At 33.0% G+C, this 14,369-nt stretch overlaps 1 protein-coding gene across 1 annotated transcript; it reads right to left on the bottom strand.

Annotated features, from left to right (window-relative positions):
- Positions 1-300: 300 nt before the first annotated feature.
- Positions 301-9,495, bottom strand: LOC124530027 (aldo-keto reductase AKR2E4-like). The gene is made up of 8 exons (XM_047104000.1): positions 9,451-9,495; positions 7,242-7,340; positions 7,050-7,139; positions 6,464-6,646; positions 6,015-6,131; positions 3,237-3,404; positions 2,103-2,300; positions 301-753 (listed from the first exon to the last, which is right to left on the bottom strand). The coding sequence occupies exons 1-8, from the start codon at positions 9,478-9,480 to the stop codon at positions 514-516; spliced, it is 1,125 nt and encodes a 374-aa protein (XP_046959956.1). The 5' UTR covers positions 9,481-9,495; the 3' UTR covers positions 301-513.
- Between the last annotated feature and the right edge of the window lie 4,874 nt (positions 9,496-14,369).

The following is a 14,369-nucleotide window of genomic DNA, read 5'->3' as shown; positions in this document are numbered from 1 at the left end:
TTCCACTATGTAGATTATATAAGTACATAGGTATCTTTAATAGATTTGATCGATGTACAATAATATTTGCTGTACTGGATTATATTAAACTAGTTTTAGCCCGCATCTGCTCTCGCATTTAAGTATTTGGTTTTCATGTGTATAACATATATTGTTCTAAAGTTTCATTAAAATCCGTTCAGCATTTTTGCGTGAAAGTAACCAACTATCCATACATTTTGTTTAAAATATCAGTAATAATACCTAGTTTATATTAATTCAGAAATATTTAAACGGGGACAATTAAAACACAAAGTAATATATACATATTTCTAGTATTTTTATGTAACTAATTATATAATACGACAAATATAAAAACTTTTTGGCACGTCCTCTTTCGAATATGAGATTTGCGACTTTAAATAACAAACAATTCTTAATGGATCTTTGCAGTTAATCCATCAGCCGAAAAATCTTTTTATCCATTAAATTCTTACAAATTTAAAAGAAGGCTTCCGAGCGTTTTACCATATTTTAATCATCCTTACTGTGAGAGATTATGTACTCTATTTCTTCAGGAGTAAGGTTCTTTTTCTCGAACGGGAAATGGGGATGGGCATACCACTTAGCGGGTGTTCTTAGACGATAATTATTGTTAAATCTCGATAACTCCTCAACTTCCTCGGATGTTAGTGAAAAGTCTAAAATGTTGATGTTTTCCTTGATGCGTTCCTTGTTCGTAGACCTTGGAATCGCGACCAATTGACGCTCCAGCTGTAAGCGTTTTATAACATTAATCACTTAATAAACTTCATATTTTTTATATCAATATCTATATTATATATTCATTGGTACTACTGGTACTGATCCACTGTTGGTAGGGCTTTGTGCAAGCCCGTCTGGGTAGGTACCACCCACTCGTCAGTTATTTTACCGCCAAATAACAGTACTCAGTATTGTTGTGTTCCGGTTTGAAGGGTGAGTGAGCCAATGTAACCATAGGCGCAAGGGACATAAGATCTTAGTTCCCAAGGTTGGTGGCACATTGACTATGTAAGGAATAGTTAATATTTCTTACAGCGTCATTGTCTATGGGTGATGGTGCCCATTTACCATCAGGTGGCCCATTTAGTCGTCTGCCAACCTATACCATAAAAAAAAATTTATTACTAGGTACCTGTCCTAGTATCGCACGGTTGGAATAAGGGTAATCATGATATGTACAACAAAATAAACAAATAATATAAATACCTATATATCTTATCACAAACGAATTACTTGAAAAGCATTATTATTATTCTAAGTGCTTAAATGTTCCCTCTGTTGAGGAGACAGCCAAAAACTTCATCAGCCAACTCCTTCAAACAAATATTGAGATAAAACAATAAAATAGGATTAATTAGTAAGGTAAATCCAAAATAGATGTACACTACTTTGGCTATATAACCTTGCAATATTTAGTAAGTAAGTAAGAATTTATTTGCAGCAAAGAAATACGTGTTTCACAAATTTTCAAAGCTTATTTAAAAATTTCATCCTATAAAATGTTTCTGAATTGCCTTTACAAAAAACAATCTAGAGATTTTTATCGATTGCCGTGCATTCTGACGACATAAAAATCTTATGATAACGCCTACAAATTCCGTTACGCCAATTCTTTTCAATAGAAAATAAATCAACAAAAACATTCATACGTAGTACGAATACGCATTAAAACCTCCGTAGACTTACTGGCATTACCCATTCGTGTTAGACATAATTATTAAGGCTGTGCTCTCTCTGGTCAAGCGCGGACAAGGACCCGCTGGATTGTAGTAATACGAATTACACATATACTGCTATATATTTTTATTATATATTATTTATTATAGATTATGTATAAATTATTTTTAAAAAAATATCAGTGTGGGCCACTTCTCCCAAGAAGACGACAAAAATGATTTCCAGCGAAGATCTGCTGATGTTTAGTATAAAATATTTATATAAAATATAAAACGCCAAATTGTAATTTAATATAAAATGTATAAAAAGGAACGGGCATCTGCGAGACTGTGGATGTAGTAAATTGAATTAAAAAAAAGACAATTATTATTTCCATAATTATTGTGCTTATTACCACTTACTAAATATCTTAGGAGAATTTGTGCCACGGTTTTCTTGTACTTGTCAGCTAAGCGTACAAGCACCGGGTGGTCGGCGCGTGGTGGCGGCGCGTCAGTTTTGCGGCCAAGTATGGCGCCGAATGGTGTATATGCCATAACCACCACTCCACGCTCCTGGCACCAGTTTATTAACTCGTCGTTTGTCATTGTGGGATTTACCTGTGATTAAATTAGGATGATGTTATTTTAATGACATCGATTGTTGGGATCAATGATAGTAACGGTCACGACTTCGATTCTTCTAAATGTAATTTTTTATTATAGGCTATTTTGATGTACTCGATTTCCATCTCGTAATCTCTTTTATACTTTAAAATAAATCTGTCTGTTCTTTTTTTAACAAACAAATTAGCAGTGGCGGATTTACCAATAGGCTAAGTAGGCTGGAGCCTAGGGCGGCAGATTAGGAGGGGTGGCAAATTTAGCCCAAATTTGTTTGCACATTACGTCCGTAATCCATATACTCGTCACTATCTAGCGGGTTGGAAAAATAATCTAGTAACTGACAGAAATATCACCCAGTTCATAATCATACTATTATCATATTATTAACGGGAAAAAGTCGATGCAATGAAGACGATGGAACACAAATTATAAAGTTGCAATTTCAGAATAAATGTAATCAATATGATTGTGAACAAAAAGAACGTATTAAATTTCAAAAGTCAGTAGGGGCGGCAAAAATTGAATAAACTACTAGCCTACTAGCGGCATATTTGTTAATCTGCCACTGCAAATTGGTCTATTTGGAAGACACTATTTACTAAGATATTTTAAGTGAGACACATTTGAAAATTATTGCGCGATTTAAAAAACATCTTGAGGTGAAAAGCATTTTGCCAACTCACAGCCGAGCAACGTAACTTAAAGGAAAACTTTTGTCGAGTCCAAAAAAATATCTTTTGTGAGGAACGAACAATGTTCTATACAACAAACAGATGTACTGTGTTATCTCCCAATATGCCGATTTATTGAATAAAATGTCCGTTATATAAATAGTATTATCATAGTGTTAACCGATACTTCCAAAACTTTAAAAAAGGTAATGAATCAATTTACGGTTTATATAAATTGCTGAATCATTTTATAAACGACCTCAATTTGTAAAACAGCTGGTTTTATTCTAGAATTTTCCCACAGTCTCGTCATTTGCGTGATGTTGAAATTCGAAACGCCTATGGAGTCTGTGAGGCCCTGGTCTTTGGCATCTTCCAAACCTTTCCATGTTTCCAAGTAATCTGTGTCACTGATTTCGCCGTTTTTCTAAAAATATAAATATTTTCATTAATTGATATTCAATAACTTTAAATCTACGAAATAAGAGACAATTTTATTGGCTAATTATCAAAGAAATAAAAAAAAATCATAAAGCATTCACTTCGTCCAGAGATTTACAAAACATCAGAAATGACAAAGTCAAAATTGTTTGGATTTTTATATAATCGATTATATTGAAGTCGATTGTAGCAAGTAGATATTTCTAAATTAAACTTTTTGATATCCTTGATATCCTTCATCCATATGGTATAAGTGAGCCAAATATTCAAACTGAATTTTAAGTAAGTTTCAACCATTAGATGGAGCGGAAATTCTGCAAATCTTTGATGTGTCAGAGGTATTCTATTCAAACTCAAAGGTGACCGCAAAACACAGTCGTGAAATGTTAGAAAGTGATATTGCTTTGACTACAATAGTTGTTACCTTTAAAGGATATACGTATAGAAATACCTTTCCACAGTAAAGTTTAAAAAAAGGAAATACCGACGTTCTTAAATTAAACTAAAACATCACTTAAGGGAAAGTAACAGCCTGTAACTTTCCCACAGCTGGGCTAAGGCCTCCTCTCCCATTAAGGAGATGGTTCGGAACATATTCCACCACGCTGTTCCAATGCGGATTGGTGGAATGCACATGTGGTAGAATTTCGATCAAATTAGACACATACGGTTTCCTCACGATATTTCCTTTCACCGCTGAGCACAAGATGAATGAAAAACACGAATTATGCACATATGTAGTGACATTTGCCTGGGTTTGAACCCGAAATCATCGGTTAAGACGCACGCGTTCTAACCACTGGGCCATCTCAGCTTATTTAAGGGAAATATAAAGAAAATTTTATATTTAACAACATAACAGATTATTATAAATTTTTATAAATAAAAAAAAACCGCCTTCAAAAATGAACTAAAAAGAAAAAATAATCAGTTACATCCATATCCAATTTACGATTTTTTAATCACCTCTCAAAGTCGGTGCCTACATTGCTAATATAGGTACATTATACATAATACATACATACAAAAACTAAATCTTTTTTTTGTTGTATAGATTACACCATTAGACAAACCTTACTATCGATACAAATTAAATGATTTCAATATAGGAATTTATTAACTTTGTTGGCACCGACTTCAAAAGGTGATTAAAAAATCGTAAATTGGATATGGATGTAACTGATTATTTTTTCTTTTTAGTTCATTTTTGAAGGCGGTTTTTTTTTATTTATAAAAATTTATTTACTGCTTTTCAGTGTTGTTTTGTTATTTATAATTACAATTGGTAGTGTTTGTCATTCACTTTATTATACTCAGTAGATTTCGGCTTTCGACTCTAAACATAACTCAACGCCGTTTCAATACGATGTGGACTGCAACTCAAATTAAGCGTTACCTAAGTTACAATAGCCTAATGTTAACTGTCTCATCGCCAATTAGACAATACCATTTTTCCCGATGCAATGCCGTTAATCATTGAGGAGTTCTCCTGGTAGTCCACCATCAGCTAGACTTCATCATAGGTATGTTTACTAACATCAATTGCTTGACGACTATCTTAAAGAAATAGAACTAAACCCGTAAAATAGTTACTTACTAATTGGTTCTGATTACCAGTTGTGGTCTTCATCATCAGTTCTACTTCATCAAATGTCACTTTTCGTGAGCATATGACCAAGGCACTTTGAATAAAACCGAAATCACTATAGGTGTGCCTATAAAATTTGAGGAGTTCCCTCGATTTCTCCATGATCCCACCATCAGATCCTGATCTCCTGACAATGGGACCACCTATAAAACATGCCCTTTCAAACAAAAAAAGAATTGTCAAAATCGGCCCAGCCATCTTCGAGTAATTCGGTAACATACATAAAAAATAAAAAAAAAAAAAAAAAAAAAGGCCCCGACGAATTGAGAACCTCCTCCTTTTTTTGAAGTCGGTTAAAAATAGAGACTATTTTGATTTAACCCACAACATGGCGCTTAGGCCTTTTTTATTAAAATTGCTTCCCTTTTGCGTACGACCATTTCATGATTATGATGTTTAATATTTGCACTTGACGAACCTAAAAGTTTATTCTCAAAGATAATAAGCTGAGAGAACGGAATAAAATGGGAAACTCCCAAGTCAAAGCTAACAACATGTTCGCCTCGAAACAAGTTACATGCTGATTGACACAAAGTAATTGTAATCAAAAGCTATATTACGAAGTTTAATACGCCCCCGTACTGTTGTTTATCTTTGACGTTGTTCAAACTCAAACGAGATTACTTTTCGATTTAATCGCATAATAGGACTCGAGTTAAATAAAAGTTAATGATTGAAATAAATCATAAAAATAATACATATTTATTTTCAATTACTAACATACAAATTAACATTATTTCAATATATTAGAAAAGGTTGTATATGTTTCAAGTTATTTAAATTCAAATTACCGAAAAAAAAAGATAAAAAAAATACATGTTTGAATATTATCTGTGCTGAATAATCTGATTCAACGTTGAGGCTTTTCGCATATAATATGATAATATCCTTATTCATGTAAAAAAATCTTATTCTGTATTAAATACATAATCATAAACGTTTACTCACCGTATATGCCATTGGATAATGCATTAGATACAGATCAACCTTATCTAGGCGCAATTCTTTTAACGATTTCCTCAGAGCTGGTATCACATCGTTTTGTTCGTGGGCGTCGTTCCATAACTAAATAAAGATATCCACATAACACAATTCCTTATTCCACGATATAGAACGAACATGATAACAACGATATTTGATAAAAAAAGCGTCTCACAAAAAACATATATAGCGTTACGTCTTGGGAAAAGAAAATAAACGTTTTATGAAAGAAATTTTAGCTATCGGGATTATGTTTGTTCCTGTTTAAAAACGTTTCGTTCTACGCGTTGAAATAAGAGTTATTTATAGGTAATAATAAATATATTTTTCGAGAGTCGCATTACGTAAAATGGAATTCGTATATAATTTTAAATTTTAGCTAGATCGTTGGTTAGGTTTATATTGCTTATGCTTACTTTGGTGGTGATGTAAACATCGCTTCTATTGGCATTATTGGCACGTATATAGTCTTGTACGCCAAGACCGACTTCATCCTCGACGCGGTACAAGGTAGCGGTGTCAATGTGCTTGTAACCGGCTTCCAGCGCCCATTCTACTGCGTGTGCGAGCGAATGGTTCACTGGTAACACTCTCGTGCCCTGGCCATGTACAAACATGTTTTACGATGTCGAACATCGGCTGTAGTACCATATATCGTTATTAACTATAAGCATGGAATTCTATGTTTTTGTTTATAAACAAAATATGTCATATATAAAGCTGAATTATGTTTGCAGTATTAATTTACGGACTTGGCTTTAATAGTAATAATAATCTTAACTAAGTAATACTAACCCAAAACTAGTTAAAACAATTAAACATTATAAACAATAACTAAGGAAGAAATAATGGTAGTTTAATATAAAATACTCCATAAGTATGCAGAATGAAAATAAGCCACTAGCTGAGTTGAGAATGAATGAAGAATGACCTCTTCATTCATTCTCAACTCAACTCCATGAAGGTATATAACTTATTTTGTGAAATACACTACATACTTACGTCTGCCAAATGTCCTAAACTGGTACCGAGTGCAACCGCTGGTATTGTATGCCCGTCATTTAGTGGATAGGACAAAGTACTGACGGTAGTCTAAAAAATCATAATATACATTAAATAAAACCTCAATATTAACCAACAAAATTAAATAAAAGACCATACAATTAATTTAAATAAAATTAAATAAATTCTTACCAAGTAATTAAATAATATAAATATAATATAACAAGCCTCGGTCCGCCCGTTCATCTCTGTTGGATTACAAAAACACACTGCGAAAGAGACATCTGCAAGCTAGCCGATAAAATATGAACGACACAGCCTATTAAGTTACAAGATCGCTTTATATCGTAATCATTATTAATATTATTTCTAATTATGTCGCTGAGCGTAAAATATGATGTAATAATTACCGAATCCATTTTATATAAATATTAACTATTAAATCATAAGTATGAAAATATATGAAGTATAGCATTTATGACTCAGATAAATAACACAACAACAGCCAGTAAATTTCTTACTGCTGGGCTAAGGCCTCCTCTCCCTGGGTTTGAACCTGCAATCACCGGTTAAGATGCACGCATTCTAACCACTGGGCCATCTCGGATCGGAATGGATAAATTAACTACACGTAAAATAAGTACATTTTTTTTATCTATGTGTGAATAAACAACGAACGAACACATGTTTACATTTATAATACTTATAAGGTGTAACACAAGCCATGTGTTCATTATCTTCAAATAGGTTAAGATTTTAATCATAGCTAAACCACTCACCATATATATGTCAAACAAAAAAAAATACGGAATCAAAATCGGTTTATCCGTTTCGGAGCTATGGTGCCACAAACAAACATACAGATCAACACGTTAAATATTGCATACTCTTTTGCATCGGAGGTTAGAAAAAAAATGGAGAGATTCATTCCTGGTTTTCTTTTTACACACATTAAGTTTATTTTCGTTAAGTTATTAAGTATAGTTTACGTATGTTGTTATACATTTCATTAAATAAGTCTTATATATGATAGTATTAGTAAAGAAATAATGTTTGGAAGTATAAAACGTTTCGGACTATATTAAAAACAAACATGATATATTGCGTTATATATCCTTCATACAAAAACGTACTTTTTTTTATTATAAGCGTTGTTACAAATAAATATATTCATATTATTGTAATTGAAGAAAATAAAAAAATCGAGTGGTTTATAAGACTTTTATGCAATAGATAGAACAGGCAGAGGGACTATCTCATGGGAAGTGGAAAACACAGCCCATAGACATTGGCGCTGTCTGAAATAATAACCATGCCTTGTGAGCTTAGTTGTTATGTCCCTTGTACACATAATTATACTGGGTCACTCTTCTTTTAAATCGGAACCCAACCTACTAATTCCCGCGGTAGATTATCTACTGAGTGGATTGCATCTACCAAGACCTCCATGGTCGAGTGGTGGGCACACCGGTTTTCATGGGTACGCCACTCCGAGATCCTGTGATACCATTAGTTTTCTATGTTGTCTTGGGTCTGGGTGTTTGTGGTACCGTCGTTACTTCTGATTTCCATAACACAAGTGCTTCAGCTACTTACATTGGGATCAGAGTAATGTGATGTTGTCTCATATTTAAAAAAAATATTAAAAAATAGATCGACGTGCACAAAGCCCACCTACCTATTGTCAATGGCTTTGTATTGAATGTTTATAGTAGATTCTTAATAAAGGTAAAGAATGAACTGAGGCGTGACGTCATTAGAACACGTGACTATCGATCGAGGATTGTGGATTCAAGGCCGAACAAGTGCCACTGAGTTATATGATACTTTATTTGTGTTTTTAATTCATCCCATGCGGGTGGAGAAGGAAAACATCGTGAAAACATCGGAAACGTAATTGAATCGGATAAAATACGATAGCGTGTATACACCAACCACCTCTTTAAAAGAAGACTTCTCATAAAGTAAAGTAAAGTTCTTCCATTCTTCCATTTCCTTCACCGTCGAGCACGAGATGAATTATAAACACAAATTAAGCACATATATATATATATATAGTGGTGCTTGGGTTTGGACCCGCAATCATCGGTTAAGATTCACGCGTTCTAACCACTGGGCCATCTCAGCTCAGACTTATATGTCTCCAAGTTTTCCGCTTTCACCCAACTGTGGGACATTCACACTCAATTTACTTAACGTTCGAAAAAGTAATTGTATCGTTAAATATTATTATCTCGCATTTAGAATACAGTGTGAAAATAGCGCAATGAAAACGAACAAAAAGTGTTTTTAATTTCCCGTTTTTCGTGCTCGTAGAATGCAATTTTTGTATTCTGATTTAACCGCATGCATTTGTTTAGCAGACACCGGCTATTACATTTTACCGCACTATGGAGAATACCGATTTGTTTTCTCGCAACGCGTTGGACATAATTAGTTGTACACTAATGAGAGCAATTTAAAACGAGCTTCCCTCCGCAAACACTAGATACGACTACGTCCAGACTAGAACTTGTTCATGCTTTTTTTTTAATTTATTTATTACTTGACTAGCTGCCCTACCCTGAGATAACATTTTATAAATAATTAAAAAAAATATATCCTGTGTGACTCCTCATTACATCAGTTATCTGCCAGTGAAAGTCCTATCAAACTCGGTCTAGCCGTTCCAGAGATAAGCCGGAACAAACAGACGGACAAAAATTGTAAAAAAAATGTTAATAAAATACATACATACATATGCATTGAGTAAAAAGGGCTATTTTAATATTACAAACAGACACTCCAATTTTATTATATCTATAGATTTTATCTTTATTACTTCAAGTAATTAATCATAGAGTTATTTTCTATTTATTTGTTGAAGATGGAATCGTTTTTTCTCGATAAAAGGACTACATACATGATAAAAGCAAATGACTTTGTATTGTGTAATGTATTGTACAACCAATACAGGAATGTCCGTAATATTTAACCGCGATACTATCTAATGCCTGACATGCATAGCAATGCATCTTCAAACGTAAACATTTAAGTATTTGGTGCGACTCGCGCGCCATCTAACGGCACTAATACCCACTCGAGTGATATGAACTATACAATAGTTTAATCTATATGAATATTAAAAATGTTGACGACCAAACCGCTGAACCAAATTTGATGAAAGAAAACTTGGACTCCAAGAAGGGACATAGGCAACTTTCCTAACACATGATAATCAACACCCTAAAACACGAGCAAAGCCTCGTGCGAGTAATAGCTTAATATAATGATTATGAAGTCGCTAAACTTTTTGCTACTTTACTTTTTTGAACTGGAATCTCAACTCTGGTAAATCAAAAATTTTCTTACATATCTAATCTCAATCGAGATTATTATTCAAAGACTAAATGATCTACGGAAATATGAAAATTTTAACATAACATTTTTTTTGTTATTGTATTTATTTCTGGGTATATTTTAAAAAACTTTGATACAGAATATTTTATGTTCGATAAGTCATCAGCGCTAATGACTTACGACAAAAACACTTTCAGTTCTTTTTATTTATGGAATAGGTTGGCGGACGAGCATATGGGCCACCTGATGGTAAGTGGTCACCATCACCCATAGACAATGACGGTGTAGGAAATATTAAATATTCCTTACATCGTCAATGCGCCAACAACCTTGGGAACGAAGATACTATGTCCCTTGTGCCTGTAGTTACACTGGCTCACTCACCCTTCACACCGGAACACAACAATACTGCGTACTGTTGTTTAGCGGTATAATATCTCATTAGTGGGTGGTACCTACCCAGGCGGGCTTACACAAAGCCCTACCAAGTAAAAATTTCATTGAATTGTTTCTCATTTTAATACCAACAACCCATTATTATCTTTTTAATTTAATATCAAAGCATAATAAACATAAATTTTATTACAGAAATAAATTTAATAAAGTAACCTACTCTCGGCTCCTTTGGTCCAAATTCCGTTGATATTAAATCTTCATATAGAACTGATGTTATAAATTTAAATAAAAAAGAGTTTCGAAATTAATCGTATAGAAAAAATATTTATGGAATTTAAATTAAATTTATCCTTAACCAAAGAAATAAAAAAACGAGAATCTGTATATAATAATATGCAATATTATTAAAATTCACACATTGCTTGCTACCTCGCTGTATATTTCGTAAACTATTTCAATTACTTAGTGAAACGAAGGAAATTGCAAAAATAACTTTCGACTCAACTATCTCTGCTCAACTAACACTAACTAGCTGGGTAACAAGATCGTCCATCTGACAGACTTATTCACGGAATGTCTGATTTTTTTTTTCGTTTCGTATATTTTTTCACGCTACACTTTTAAAAGACTCACGGACTAACTTATCTACGCTCTTTTACTGTCAAACCAATGAACCGAAATCGTTTAAATTTGGTATGAAGGAAATTTGAACTTCGAGAAAGTACAAGGGTTACTTTTTTGCCAGACACGTGACAACCAACACCCTAAAACGCAAGCAAAACCGCGGGTGACTATTAATATTTTTTACAATAAATTTCTAAATTCTAAATCATTCGAGCATTAAGCATAGTATAGTAATATTACGAACTCTTTTGCGCAGCGTCGAACCTGCGGAATAACAGTTAGAAAAAGCGATAAAAATAAAGCCACGTTAAAAATATTGTTTTATTAACTAACCTGTACCCTTAACTTCATGTTTAATCAAAAAATCAAAATAAACTTTATTCAAGTGGGCGTTTACAAGCGAGAAACTCAGTAGTTACTCTTTTTCAACATTTAAAAAATACAATCATATTAGTTCAATACTATATATGTATGTAATGTATCCTGCCTGGAAGTCAACAGGTATTAACAATAAAAAAAAAATCTTAAAATGCCGACTTCGTCCTACACCATACAGTACCAGATTAAATTTTAAATAAAGTAGGTGTATACTACATCGCAATTTTCCTTACTATATATTAAAGTGAATTTTGAAAATCGATTTCTTTATATAGCACAAGTCAGGCACATAAACGATGAGCTGACACCACCCATAGACATAAGCGACGTAAAAATATTTTAACATGACATAGATCACCAATACGCCAACGCCAACGCCAACTTGGGAGGACAAGGGAACTGAGATGTTATGTATCTGCATAATCAGCCTTATCGCAACATCAACGTGTCTAAAGAAATATTAAGACAAATAAAATGTTTATTTTTTGGCCTTCTAATCTCCACAGACGTGTTCGTGGCTGCGTGTTTTTTTTTATATTATTTCAAGGTTGATCTGGCTGCGCTGGATGTTTTTATTTTCAGGCAATCACAATCAAAATTTCAAGATTACACTTTTTGCTTATCGTTTTTCTTATTTTGTGTAAAGTGCAAGTAAAACCAAATGAATATATTAGTGTGAGCTTACTTTATGTAAATAAAAAGACCGGAATGATTTCAAATGCAGGATCATCGGCCTTATACCTGAACATTTTCTACTGATATTGAGAATTAAAAATTTATATATTTTCTTATCTGTACAACCTGGATCTTGGGTTTTGAATCCAGGACCTTAGGATTCGCAGTCTTTAAATCTAGCTACTAAACTAACGAGGTCAAAAATTATTTTTTCATCTTAAAACAAGTTTTAAAAAATGGAACAATTCACTCATTTAGAATTAATTTAATATTTAATTAGAATAAGATATGGAATAATACTTAGGGATCGTCGCGAATGAAGTTTGGAAGAGCCCTAACAACTGTCGACCTCTGCTTCTGTCTCTCCTGCCTATAATGCTGACATGGCAACTGTAAGTCAAACAGTTATTGCTTTCTAGGTCGGTGTTGCAGAGCGTTATTTTTTTATATCTCGTCATCAAAAAGAATACATATAACATAAGTTTACCATATTTCTCATAGTATTTTTAATACTCTTATATGTTTAATTTATCACTGATCAATTATCTGATTTATTGTATCAATTATTATAATTACATAATATAAGACAAAGTCGCTTACTGCTGTTTGTCGCTATTTATGCTTAGATCTTTAAAATTACGCAACGGATTTTGATGCGTTTTTTTATATATATAGATTGATTAAAGGGGAAGTTTTTGTATATAATATAAGTAAAAGAATACAAGAAAAATTCCTTAGTTTATTTAGTATCAGCATTGCACCCATGCAAAGCGTGGGCGGGTCGCTAATACAACGTATAACTAAGTTCTTTTATACCAACTACTACAATTTTATCAACAAAGTCTTAATATAAGTATTGTGGAAATATAGATGTTAATTCAAATGCTATATTTCAATGAAATCATAAAAAATAAATTACAAATACTATATATGAAAATGCACATATTGTTCTTATCAAAATATTTTATAATTATACATCTGTTGTTTTAAATTCGGACAATCACTAATGTATATCAAATTTCACGTGATAGGTATGTATTTATGACGCAAATATACTGTTAACATAGTATATATTGTAATGTTTAATATTAATGTAATACATTGGATACTGCCAGTTGCATATTGTTGTTCTAAATCAAGACACAAATTCATCTCGGTTATTGGGCTTTGCAATATGCAGGCTTTCTGACTGTTCTCGAGATACTGACCTCGTATGAATCTGATGGAATCTGTTTCCAAGCGCCCAATCGTAGACCCTATATACGTATATCAAATTCTGCCAATCGCAGATTGACTATTAAATATTTGTTAAATCAAAGGAGTATCGAGTTTGTGAAACTATATAACGACGCTTTAAAACGTTCAATCGAAGTTACGTCTATTTTAAGTATTAAAATAAATAATTAGAAATATTTTAATAACGAAGTGATAGCAATTCTCATATTATTATTAAGTAAAATTTAAGACCTGAGATGGCCCAGTGGCTAGAATGCATCGCGTGCATCTTAACCGATGATTGCAGGTTCAAACCCAGGCAAGCACCACTATATATGTATATGTGATTAATTTGTGTTTATAATTCATCTCGTGCTCGGCGGTGAAGGAAAACATTGTGAGGAAACCTGCATGTGTCTAATTTCATCGAAAGTCTGCCACACGTGCATTCCACCAACCCGCATTGGAACAGCGTGGTGGAATATGTTCCAAACCTTCTCTGAAGAGGAAGCCTTATATCAGCAGTGGGTAATTTACAGGCTGTTACTTTACTTTTTACTTTTAAAGAATATTAAAAAAAAATGCACTGATTCAGGCTTGGGTTCACAAGACTGATTGAACAATGATTGTGAATGACAGTATTGTAAATCTGTTCATTTGAAAGGCAGTACAACTATGCGAGTTTCATGCCGT

This window comes from Vanessa cardui, chromosome 5, assembly GCF_905220365.1.
Source record: "Vanessa cardui chromosome 5, ilVanCard2.1, whole genome shotgun sequence".
In the NCBI taxonomy this organism is placed as follows: Eukaryota; Metazoa; Arthropoda; class Insecta; order Lepidoptera; family Nymphalidae; genus Vanessa; species Vanessa cardui.
This window is presented reverse-complemented; position numbering and strand designations above follow the sequence as displayed.